The 12,741-nt window shown below is 43.5% G+C and overlaps 2 protein-coding genes across 2 annotated transcripts; both read right to left on the minus strand.

Moving 5' to 3' along the window:
- Window positions 1–47: 47 nt before the first annotated feature.
- LOC119882015 lies at window positions 48–10,429 on the minus strand. The gene is made up of 17 exons (XM_038692031.1): window positions 10,261–10,429; window positions 9,193–9,376; window positions 8,647–8,844; window positions 8,300–8,536; window positions 8,075–8,172; window positions 7,330–7,426; window positions 6,703–6,903; window positions 6,291–6,439; window positions 4,938–5,400; window positions 4,313–4,486; window positions 3,455–3,984; window positions 3,143–3,268; window positions 2,969–3,026; window positions 1,185–1,517; window positions 528–624; window positions 279–378; window positions 48–163 (listed from the first exon to the last, which is right to left on the minus strand). The coding sequence occupies exons 1-17, from the start codon at window positions 10,318–10,320 to the stop codon at window positions 125–127; spliced, it is 3,144 nt and encodes a 1,047-aa protein (XP_038547959.1). The 5' UTR covers window positions 10,321–10,429; the 3' UTR covers window positions 48–124.
- Window positions 10,430–10,447: 18 nt separating this feature from the next.
- LOC119882017 (centrosomal protein of 295 kDa-like) lies at window positions 10,448–12,107 on the minus strand (the record flags this gene model as incomplete). Its single annotated transcript, XM_038692033.1, is given in 3 exon segments — window positions 10,448–11,348; window positions 11,583–11,659; window positions 11,922–12,107. Coding segments are annotated over 3 exon segments (1,164 nt in total), but the record flags the coding sequence as incomplete, so codon positions are not given.
- Between the last annotated feature and the right edge of the window lie 634 nt (window positions 12,108–12,741).

Consider the following 12,741-nt stretch of genomic DNA (forward strand, 5'->3'; position numbering starts at 1 on the left):
GCAACAGAAGTTCTATGATTCAGTCTGCAAAACTTGAGTACAAGAAGTAGATTATAAAATGCTTTATTGGTAAAAACTTTACAAAATAAATTAAATATATAAAAGTAACATTCAATGTTAATCACTATTGATTCTGCTTGGCACGAAGCTTCTGTAAGGTTTTCTGTAGAGAGAGAGAGAGAGAGAGAGAGAGATTTTTATTTTTTAAACGTTTGGTGCCCGCAGTTCTTCAATTAGCATATTGTCTTTAAAAACTTCTCAGACACTCATTGTTTTACCTTGTGGAACTCCTTGGCCTTCAGTCGGTTTTTTGCATAAACTTCCTGTCTACTCCTGATTGCTTTCTGATGCTTCACCTCCTCCAGCTGCTCATACAGTCTGCAGAAGCACATGTTTTAGATTTAAAACAAATGACTCTTCTTAATCTGTGGCTGAAAAACATTCAGAGCCACCTCTGCTTTGGTGTATACTAATACAGATAAACATTTACAGTGTACATGTTAAAAAAAAAATAGTTTTAGTAGTACCTCTGAGTTCTCTGGTGCATCTTGGAAACATCTTGTTTCCTTTGCTCAGTTGTGCAGATCTTCACCTCATCCACTTTTGTCAGCCTGGAATCACTCACTGAGGGGACAAAGAACATTTGTTACGCAGATTGTTGCAGTAGGTTAATGCCTCTGCTACAGTTGTTGACAACTTTACAAGGCACTGACTTATGGATTACGTGTAGAGGAGGCTTAAGTTCTTATTTTGCTCAAGACAGAAATAACAAAGAGCCAATAGTGTGTCATGGCAGTGAAAGTATTGGCATCCTAAATCGAGCGCACCGTTTACAACTTTGACATTTTGGGGTAGGCATTCTTAGAAAGCACAGTACAGATAAATAATTGATTTCAGATTAATAGTTAAATATCATTATGCTGCACTTAACAAAAGCAAAACCAGAGTTGTATAGTTCCTCTTTGTTGAAGTTATCTCTCAATACATCGTGACCTGAACTTTATCCTCATTAACTTTGCAGTAATAGTAGAACAGGGTCTAATACACAGCTCCGAGTGGCTGATTGTCTATTTAGTACATAATCTATTTTTCTGACCGGTTGTTTATTCACACTTTCAGTGGGTATAAATACAAATGTAGTGCTCGTGTTACTTTAAGTGTCCAATAGTGTAAAGTTGAGATACCTGGAGGAGGAAGCTGGGGCCTCTTCTGCTTGATGAAGCCAGATTTCTCCGTTTGATGCTGCTCAGCCTGTTCTCCCTTTGACTTGGTATTAGTTTTGTGTTGGTGGTCCGACTTAGTCTTTGACTTACAGGTAACTGATTTGGAGTCCTTAGTTTTAGACTGCTCTCTGGCTTTAGATGGGGCTTGGATCTCAGGTTGAGTCTTGGCAAGACCCCGTTTGGCCTTGATTTCCTCCACCCTTTGGGATGATCTCTGGAGCAAAGCTCTGCGCTTCTGCTGGCAGACCTCCTCCAGGCCTCCACTGGGACCCCACTGAAACTCCAGGAGTGTCACTGAATGTAGGGAAGGAAAGACTGGAAGGCTCATTCAAAGATTTGAGATGTGTTTAATTAGTTTGAGTAGTGTTTCTTTTTTGTTGCTGATCACATCCATATTTAAATCTGAAGCAGCAATCTCGCCCATGCAGCACTCCTAACGTTATATTTCAGCTAGATATACAGGGGTTGGACAATGAAACTGAGACGCCTCTCATTTTAGTGTGGGAGGTTTCATGGCTAAATTGGACCAGCCTGGTGGCCAATCTCCATTAATTGCACATTGAACCAATAAGAGCAGACTGTGAAGGTCCAATTAGCAGGGTAAGGGTATATTGCAATGCACACAACATTATGGGTGACATACCAGAGTTCAAAAGAGGACAAATTGTTGGTGCACGTCTTGCTGGCGCATCTGTGACCAAGACAGCAAGTCTTTGTGATGTATCAAGAGCCACGGTATCCAGGGTAATGTCAGCATACCACCAAGAAGGACGAACCACATCCAACAGGATTAACTGTGGACGCAAGAGGAAGCTGTCTGAAAGGGATGTTCGGGTGCTAACCCGGATTGTATCCAAAAAACATAAAACCACGGCTGCCCAAATCATGGCAGAATTAAATGTGCACCTCAACTCTCCTGTTTCCACCAAAACTGTCCGTCGGGAGCTCCACAGGGTCAATATACACGGCCGGGCTGCTATAGCCAAACCTTTGGTCACTCGTGCCAATGCCAAACGTCGGTTTCAATGGTGCAAGGAGCGCAAATCTTGGGATGTGGACAATGTGAAACGTATTGTTCTCTGATGAGTCCGCCTTTACTGTTTTCCCCACATCCGGGAGAGTTACGGTGTGGAGAAGCCCCAAAGAAGCGTACCACCCAGACTGTTGCATGCCCAGAGTGAAGCATGGGGGTGGATCAGTGATGGTTTGGGCTGCCATATCATGGCATTCCCTTGGCCCCATACTTGTGCTCGTGCTAGATGGGCGCGTCACTGCCAAGGACTACCGAACCATTCTGGAGGACCATGTGCATCCAATGGTTCAAACATTGTATCCTGAAGGAGGTGCCGTGTATCAGGATGACAATGCACCAATACACACAGCAAGACTGGTGAAAGATTGGTTTGATGAACATGAAAGTGAAGTTGAACATCTCCCATGGCCTGCACAGTCACCAGATCTAAATATTATTGAGCCACTTTGGGGTGTTTTGGAGGAGCGAGTCAGGAAACATTTTCCTCCACCAGCATCACGTCGTGACCTGGCCACTATCCTGCAAGAAGAATGGCTTAAAATCCCTCTGACCACTGTGCAGGACTTGTATGTCATTCCCAAGACGAATTGACGCTGTATTGGCCGCAAAAGGAGGCCCTACTCCATACTAATAAATTATTGTGGTCTAAAACCAGGTGTTTCAGTTTCATTGTCCAATCCCTGTATTTAGTCTGCAGCAGATGTGATGTTACCTGGTTGCGTTTGGTTCTTGTCCTCCGGAGTCTCATCAGGTAACGTGGATTCTGACCCCTATAGAAGACAAGGTTTGGGTTCAGAGATCAGAAAGACACCTGCTGCTGAAACCAAGTCAACAGGTATCAACCATTAGTGGATTTTGGATGACATTTTCATAACCGTACAGTCACCTCTGTCTCTTGGCCTTTCTGTCCTTCCTCATCAGTGATGGTCTCTTGGTCCTGCAATGTGGTATCGGTCAGACTCACCAGTGTTATCTCTGACTGCTCCAGGATTCCCTTCTCACTGGCAGCTTCCTGATAACAGGGAGAAATGACTAGTGCACAACTCAGCCAGTGACATAACACACAAGATATAAAAGTAAAAAAAAAAGAAATAGGAGGCATGACCAAACTACGTAGTGTTGCCTTATTTAGCACCTCAACGGTCAGACATGATGCTTTTTCAAAGTTTATCAAGGTGAACAAAACACGTGATCGTACCAATATCTTCTCTGAGACAGGAATTGCATTTGTCAGGTTTGAACCCTGCCCAGACTTCAGTTCTCTATCACAGAGACCGCTGGATGGGACTGCATCTCCTTGTCTTCTAGAAATGCAGCTTCTATCTGCACCCACTCCATCTGGCTGCGGCACGCTCATAGTAGGTGCATCACACAAGGTTAAAGCTGACAGACTCAGAGCTGTTAGCTCCACAACAGATTCATGGATATTGTGCTGGGAGGTGATGAGCTGGGAGAAAGATTCATGTAAGGCAGGGGAAGCGTTCAAGCAGCTGGAAGGATGCTCTGTTCTAAGGCGCTCAGGAGACTGTTCAGACTCAACAGAAGAATCATCGTGGGTCTCAAACTCTTCAGAAGGTGTGGAAACACTGCGTTCCCCGTTGGCTGGCTGTCCTTCAGGAGACGGAGGCACGTCGTGATCTGGCAGGTGAAATATCATGGAGGGTTCTGCTGTTTCATTATGAGTGACCTCAGCCAGTAGTGGGTGGAATGAGTCTGAACCTGGAAACACTGAAAATGGGAATAAACATGCACATAACGCACAGTTAAGGTTAGAAGAAAAAGAAAGTGTAAGAAATAAACATGCAAATACAAGATAGAAGACTTAAACATAAGTGGTTCCCCAAGTTAAACTTTCTCTTGAGCTACAAACAGACTGTAGAAAGTAGATTTGTCACTCACATTACAGCAAGGAAAGTGAAATTAAGTTTGTAACTCCCTTCTGCTCTGTAGATATACATATTGTGCATGATGAGAATATACCCCTCTGATTTAACCAGCATAATGTCTTGGGTTATTTTGAAATTGGCTGTAATTACCTGAACATTTAACACCTCACCTTCAGTCCTCTCCGGGTCCAGGTCCATTGGACTGGTTTGGTTCTGCAGTGTCTGGTCCTGTGGATGTGGATTCACACCCGAGGCACTGTGCGACGAGGCTTCAGGAGGCAACACTGGGTATGACGGCACACTGGCCTCAGTTGAGACACCAAGATCCACATGGGTCCTTTCATCTACAAACCGTAGATGAGTTGATGTTAAACTTTCAGAAAGTTGATAGATTTCTTTCAATAATATCACAGAGTACGGTCTAGACCTGCTCTTTTATTTATATAGCGCCAAATCACAACAATAATCTCAAATTGAATGAGCATGTCAAACCTGACCATAGTGGACATGTGAGACAACTGAGAGAAGTCATTACATATGTTGATATAAACTGGCAGTGCAGGCAATGTTACTGCAGTAGCTCAGGGCAAATCATTTTATCACAATTTGAATTCAGCTGTACTAATTGCATACTGAGCTACGTGATATGAGGATTCACTGTCATTTGATGAATTAATTTCCATGTATCAATTAATTGTGTAACAACACTGACAACTGGTCATTGTCAATCTTATAGTCCACTAATAATTTGAAACCGTAGTGCACATTTCAGTTACCCCATACAATCCAATTTACCTGAGCTTCCACTGTGCTGGCCAGCAGACTCGTCCAGCTCCCCAACCAGTGGTCTCATCCGGCTCTCCTCCCGACTTCCATCCAGCCATGTGGTCGACTGCTCTGACGCCATCTGACCCATCAGCTGGCCTGCATAAAAGTCCTGCCCACCACTCAGCCAATGAGAGCTGGACTGATGGGAGAGTCGACCAATCATCCGACTCAGAGTGGAGTCCCATCCAGCTTGATCCAAGCTCACCGAAACCGGCGGACCTGGTTGCTGACCAATCATGGACGACTGAGCTGATGGATGACCGACCAGTTGTTCCATGGCCGAGTCCCTGTGATCGGCAGCGAGACAGGATGACTGATCCATCAGCTGACCAATCAGAGGTCTGAAAGAGTCCTGCTCTTGGTCCTCAGCCAGTGAAGGGTCCTCGCATGGGATGCGCTCCAAATTTGTATTCACTGTACTGTCCCATTCCTATAGCAAAACAAATAAACTGAAGGCTGGTATTTTCCAGGAAAAAAAAATCTTAGAACTGACGAATGTAAGTTATAACCTGTAGGTTTATTTCTTTCTTCCTGTAAATATACTCAGCACAAACTGAAACGTCCTCTCACTTACAACTGCTTTTCATTTTCAGTGTAAATGCATATACAAGTAAATATTTGTATGAACATAAAAAGATTAATCAACTAAGACATAAACTGAACAAAGTTTCACAGAAATGTTAGTAACTGAAATGATATTGCAGTTTATTGCCCTGGCAACACCGGCAGTCCTACTGCCCCCTTGCAGCATACCTGAGGCATGTTCACGCAAATATGAAGGGACCCTGGGCATCTGTCTGAGTCAGTAGAGAGGTCTCTTTAGTGTTCTAAGTTTCTATTTCTGTGACCTTAATTGCCTACCGTCTGCACGTTCCACAGGTGCACGTTCATCAATTGTTTATGGTTCATTAAACAAGCACGGAAGACACCCTTTTACAATAAAGAGCTGTGAAGTTACTCGGATTTTTACAGAATTATCTTTAAAATACAGTGTCCTGAAAAAGGGACGTTTCTTTTTTTGCTGAGTTTAGTTCTTGGGACATTGTAACATTCAACTGGAGTCACATTCCTTGTATGTGTACACATACTTGGCCACTAAAGCGGATTCTGAAGTGTGAAATAAAATGGAAAATACACCAGAGAAACTGCGTCAAACTGTTCAGAGCTGCCAGCTCAAGTAACATGATCGACTCAATCAGCAAGCCATATACTGTACAGTTTATAATTCCTTTAAGTACAAGTTTGTTGTTAACTTAATATTTTCTCAAGTGGCCACTGCAGTGTTACAAGGTAAAACATTGTGGTTTGTGAGGCACTGACCAGGCTCCTCCTCTGTGCTCCTGCTGCGTCTGAGGGAAGAGAATGACGATCAGTAGAGCCTTCATCCTCCTCTCCCTCCTCTGCAACTCGAACCAAAGACTGCTGAGAAACTAAAGAGTCATGTTCCTCCACATATGAGCCTTCAGTGTCTGCAGATAAACAAGAAACTTTATGAAGATATTCTGGTAGTACGGCTAATAACATCCATTTCACACAGCGATTTGCCAGGTGTGAAAAGGACATGTAGTACAAACTTCCAACGCTGAACTTGTACTCTCTCACTTGCCAATGTGTTTAAAAGCATGGCAGCAAAGTAATGCCAGGGCACAGATGTGACGACTGCTATCAATCTGCCAAATAAAAGAGAGAGGGGGTATTCTTGGTATAAATGTGTGCAGTATGTGTAACATACCTGTGGTTTTCCCAGTGGTGCTGAGGGAGATGTTAAGCTCCCTTGTGTATCGGTCTATAATGCGCTGGATGCTGCTGTCATTAAATACAGAGTCTACAGCCGAACCATCATTAATACAGACGCTTTGACCAGATGGAGAGGAGTCGTTGAGTAAACCTGCTCCTCGTCCTTGTTCTGCACGTCTGAGGGGCGGGGATTTATCTAATGAAGAGGTGGGTAAAGACAGGAGAGCAGATTTAGGGTATAACAAAAGTTACACACACAACTAGCACGCTGCCTAGAGTATATAAAGTGTAGGTCCCATGTACTGTACCTCATATTGTCCCCTTTAAGATGCACAGACATAACAAACCACATTAATATACAGCAGCAGCCAACAGGTCCAACTGCCTGCAGAACTGAAGCATATTCCAACAGGTCCCATAGTAATGTTTACAATTAAAAAAGGGTACAGAGTCAGATTCTCTATTAAATGTTGGTAAATGATCTAAATACTTCAGTTCCATCTGTAAAAGCTGCACAGGATACTTTTCTGATGTTTTTTGTATTGCTGGAATGCACAAAATTCACAGCGCATATCAACCACATGGTCAAAATCAGGAACAAGACGCTTCTGCTGTCCCTCACCAGTGTTTAAGTTTTGCTCCGGATCGGTGGTGATGTAGCTGCCGGTGGAGATGGTGGTGGAGGAGAGGCAGTCAGAATCAGGAGGCCTATGTACAGACTGACACACATGAAGAGTGGAGATAGACAAAACTGGAGTGATTCAAATTTCTTCAAAACATTTTAAGACGCATTCTATTTTTTTGTCATTTTAATTTTCAGCAGTCTTCTTTTTCTAAATTAATCATGCTATTGCCTACCCTCATGAAATGTATTTAAATTAAATACAGTTCAGGTCCAGTAATTTTACTTCATTGCTCAGTATACAGAACACACACACACACACACACACACACACACACACTTAAAGGACAGTCAGACTCCCTGAGCTCAGTTCAAGTGTAGAATCCCTCATGAAATGTATTTAGATTAAATACACTTCAGGTAAAGTAATTTCACATCATCGCTCAGTTTACAGACACAAACATACACACACACACACACACACACACTCCATACAGACAGAAAAAGCTTCTCTGGCATAATCATAGGCTGAGGCAGATAATGCTCAGATTTGGCTAATTTTCATCATTGATCCACAACATGTGAATCTCAGAGTATTAAAATGCAGAAGACGCTGTGCCATTATGCAATGAAATGCATGTGTTTGTACAGAACGATGTTAACACGTGGGCACAATTACTAAAATTGGAACTGCATAGGATAAATCACAAGTTATAGTTGTACATCTTCAGCTGGCATCGGTTACCTCTGTGGGGGATCTGTAGCTTGTGATTCCAGGACCGGAGTAATCTGCTCCTCTCCCAGAGTCGGAGGAAAGCGGTGAGAATATTCTCAGGACTGAATCTGGAAAACAAAGTTCCAACCAAGTGGAAATTTCTTAATTTTCAATCTATTATTTTCTAATCAAATACAACCATTTTCTCACATTTGTATTCCTCATCTCACCACTCTTCACCAACCCTCTACATACCAGACTCTGAGGATTCTGGAGAGGTTCCTGCCCCCATCAACAGCCTCTCTCTCCAGATGAGATGGTTGGATCTCGTTGAGCTCGCCCCAGAGCTGGTTGTCCTTTCAGCAGTCTGCTGCCCACTGCTGGACCAAGAGGGTGTCTGCAGAGTCCTGTCAGAGGACACAGATGATTCCGATTCCTCCTGCAGATCCCATGCAACACTGTGTGAAGGAACCATCACACTCTCCTCTGGGCCTGGAGATAGGAAACGCCAACAATCCAGTCAACTGATATTCCTCTCCATAGCTAGTTTGGGCATGTAATAAAACGGTCCGTTATTCATGTGTTTCTGGGACTAAGCTGACCTGCAACTTGGCTGGTGTTGACCGGCGTCTCCACTTCTTGAATAGCACTGAGCTCATGTTGTTCAGTCATCATCTCCGGGATGCCGAGCCTGACGCGAGTCACCGGGGGCTTTGCTGCTCGAGGATGGAGGTGGTGTCCTGAAGGAGGGACCGACTCTGGGGCAGGTCGAGCAGGAACGTTGCTCTGAGAAATGGGATCTTATGGAAAATTAAATAAAAGTTCAGATTTTAATGAAACTGCAGTGATTTATAGTGCCTTTAATTCCCAGTGATAGGGATATTGATGCATAACACTAATTAAAAACTACAGTAATGCCTTCTAATGCCACTAGATAATTAAAACAACATGTTTTATAAGTTGGAGTTTAAATGTGTAAATTCATCCAATTAACGAAACAACATGGCACTTCAGATCAGCAGGATATTTTCACAAGATCACAAATAGAAAAAGGGTAATTTAGTAAGAAAACAATTTTCCAAAATTATGAAACTGTCTCAAAGATGAAAAAAAGTAAAATAAACCAAACTATCTAACGTGTTACTTACCCATGTCACCACTGTTAGATGGCGGCTGTTGAGGGGAGCCATCTTTCTCCTGGGGGTCTTCTAGGTGCGATAAAGTTCCTCCATTAGTCTCCTCTATTGCCCTCAGCAGAGACGCAAGTAATTTGAGGCGGATCTGACCGATGTTCTCTGAAACCAACACTTCACTGGCAGCCTCTGTAACTGGCTGTGGATGACAAATACATCAAGAAAGTTGTTTTCATGTCTTGTAATTCTGCCACAATATTCAAAAAGGGCAATTCAGCAGAGTTGCGTCACAAAATGAGGAGACCACAAACATTTCAGCTTGGGATGGGGGTCTCTCCACTAATTACTTCATACTGTCGTTTCTCCAGAATCAGGAGGCCTATGTACAGACCGACATACATGCCATAAAAAGGAGATATACAAACTGAAGTGATTTAAATCAACTCATTTTAAAGAGACATATTTTAAATGTTCAGCAGTCTAGACAGTCACACTTTTTCCTTTTAGTAAAGCAGTTTATCTGTAGTGAAATGACTTAAATTTGTATTCAGTATATGAATATAATATTAATTTATACAGACTCACTGAGCTCAGTTCAAGTGTAGAAACCCTCATAAAATGTATATAGATTAAATACAGTTCAGGTCCAGTGATTTCACATCATTGCTCAGAATACAGAAACAAACCTTTCCACACAAAGACATACTCAGAATTACACTTTTATATGCACATTCACTCCATATGGACAGACAGGCAGGCAACCCCCCCCCCCCCACACACACACACACACCCACCCACACTACACAGAATTACACTGTTAAATACTCACTCCACACAGACAGCGTGCGCACACACACAGTCATTAAAGGAGAGTCAGACTCCCTGAGCTCAGTTCAAGTGTAGAAACCCTCATAGTGTATTTAGATTAAATACAGTTCAGGTTTAGTAATTTCACATCATTGCTCAGTATTCAGAAAATAAAATCTGTGCACCCATTACTTTGTTCTGCTGTTTTATCTTAGATTTACAAACAAACTACGATTTGTCTACTGTAACAGACACCAAGGCAGTCCCCTCACTTACTTGCGCATCAGTATGAATCAGAGCCTGCAGCGTCTCTTTTTGCTGTCTCATCTGCTCCATCTCCACCTCCTGTCTTTGCCTCTCCTCTGCCTGCTGCCTCAGCGCCTCCCTCTGCTCCTGCAGCTCTCGTCTCTGCCTCTCCTCTGCCTGCTGCCTCAAGTGCAGTGCCTCCCTCCTCCTGCTCGTCTCACTCGTCTCTGGACTTCCTGCAGCTCTCGTCTCTGGACTTCCTGCAGCTCTCGTCTCTGGACTTCCTGCAGCTCTCGTCTCTGGACTTCCTGCAGCTCTCGTCTCTGGACTTCCTGCAGCTCTCGTCTCTGGACTTCCTGCAGCTCTCGTCTCTGCTCTCTCTCTCTGCCTGCTGCCTCAAGTGCAGTGCCTCCCTCTGTTCCTGCACTCGTCTCTGGACTTCCTGCAGCTCTCGTCTCTGGACTTCCATGTCGTCCTCTCTGGAGCTTAAGGATCCAGTTTGCAGGGAGCCGTGCAGCAAGGTCCCAGGCTTAACAGGTGCATGTTGTGGAACCAGAGGTGCATCATGTTTGATGCTCGGGCTAACGGCTTGGATAGAATTGGAGGTTGGCTGGAGAGGGATGCTGGTTGAGTGATGTGTTGTAAAGTGTTTGTAAGGCAGTCGCTGTGTATTGACCGAAGTGAGTCTCGCTCTCTCTGGAAGGTGCTCTGTTACTCTCTCCATTATTTTGTCAGTCAACCAGGTGGTGGCAGCTGGTCTCTGCTCCCTGGAACTGTTCGAAATAGATTGTACTTCATCCGGCGGCAAATTGAAGCCAACAATCAAACTGGAGCCAGCAAGACTGGGAAGTGAGGACAACATGTCAGACTCTCTTGTGGGAACTTCCACAGAGGTTTTTGGTTTGGCATGGGTGAATGCCGGCACTGCACGACTTGTATGGAGTTGCAGAGGAGTTGGAAGATGCGCAGACTGAGCACTTTGCAGAGACGGGTGAATGAGGCCTGGAGGCACGACAGTGGGCAGTAACGATGTGGCGGTGATGTTGTAACGAATTTGTAGAGCTCGCTGGTATTCTTCCAGGCGTTGGCGAGCAACTTCTACTGACCTCTGGTGAATTCTAAAATAAAATAAAAAGGTCAGTTCAATTTTATTCATACAGCCAAATATCACAAATGTTCCTCAAGTAAAAGTATCCTTTCCAGCATTCGACACCCTCTATCCTAAAACCTAAAAGTAACATTATATATGATGGTTGAATTGTTGTGTCATCTGCTCAGAATAACTGCATGTTAAAGTGGTGAAAGTGACTGGATAATCAAGTCAAGTTTGTCTTCAGGCTTTAGAAACACACCTGTTTTGTTCCAGCAGCCGCTGTTGGTATTCTTTAATCCTTCTGGTATGTTCATCTTTACCTGCAGGAGGCAACAGCTGTAGAGTGCAGGAGGAGGAGGTAAGAATTAATCAAGACTGAAGCAACTGTAATATGTTGACACACTAAATAGGATATCTTAAAAGATACCTGCAAACATTAGAGTTTAACCGGACTATTGAGAATGGCATATACTATAATTTGGACTGCATAAAATTGCAGCCTTAAACATCTGTTATCAAGCAGGCACAGATTATTAACTCAGAATAATACATCAAATAATTGTGAGTTGCCATTTAAGACAATATGAGAGGGGCCTACCTCAGTGGCTAGACCAGGGGGAACAGCGGTGACTTCCCGGTCATGGACAGTTACCTCCGTTTGGTTAATAGGTACTTCCTGGGTCACTGCAGCCTTCAGATGTTCTCTCTCCTGCTGGGCCTCAATCAGCATCTGCTCTAATTTGGCCTTCTGCTCTTCTAGTTCCTGGAGCAACACCACCTGCTGCTGCTTCTCCCTCTCAAGCTCCTCTTCCTGGAATAAATAGGTTTGAAAACAGTGTCTGTTGCCAAACTTCAAACACACCTTACCTATAAGGTTGATCATAAAGCCAGTTTTCAGCTAAGCGTCAATATTGACCGTATATATTGAATGTGAGGTAGAGGAAAAAAAATAACCTTTGAGGGATCATTTGTTTTAAAGATAATGCAAGTTGAGACTTTGCAGTTTGAAAAATAAGAGCCCACATAATACAATCTGTCTAATCCCTGGACCAAGGCAAGCAGGTACTTCTCAGTCTGCACCTCTTCCTCCTGTGAAATGCAGTCCTCAGAGGATTTCCTCTCACTGCAGCCCTGAGTGTGGCTCCTGTGTTCATCTCCATTCAGCCTGCATTATGCTCAGCTTTACTTTAAATGTCGCCCCCAGAACAGGGAATCAAGCTCAGAAGTCTCTTCTGAAAATTTGACTTCCCAGCCCAACACACTCCTGCTTTAGATAGAGGCTGGACTAATTAAGTAATGACAAACACCTGGATCAATACATTTTGACCAATCACAAAAAACTCTTTAACTCTACAATGAATACTGATTAAGGGGATTTTAAAATTCGGTTTAGGGCTTTTGTGAACAGGTTTAGCTAA

Source organism: Micropterus salmoides, unplaced genomic scaffold (assembly GCF_014851395.1).
Source record: "Micropterus salmoides isolate LMB-PRFRI ecotype aquatic unplaced genomic scaffold, ASM1485139v1 Ms_hic_scaffold_2837, whole genome shotgun sequence".
Classification (NCBI taxonomy): Eukaryota; Metazoa; Chordata; class Actinopteri; order Centrarchiformes; family Centrarchidae; genus Micropterus; species Micropterus salmoides.

What these genes read in the sequence shown, in the direction of transcription:
- LOC119882015 (XM_038692031.1), bottom strand. Translation starts at nt 10,320, where the DNA reads ATGGAGCAGATGAGACAGCAAAAAGAGACGCTGCAGGCTCTGATTCAT. An exon ending in ATCTAACAGTGGTGACATGG is followed by an intron (nt 8,845 to 9,192) that starts GTAAGTAACACG and finishes ATTTTCCATAAG; the next exon opens with ATCCCATTTCTCAGAGCAAC. An exon ending in CCAGCACAGTGGAAGCTCAG is followed by an intron (nt 4,487 to 4,937) that starts GTAAATTGGATT and finishes TACGGTTTGTAG; the next exon opens with ATGAAAGGACCCATGTGGAT.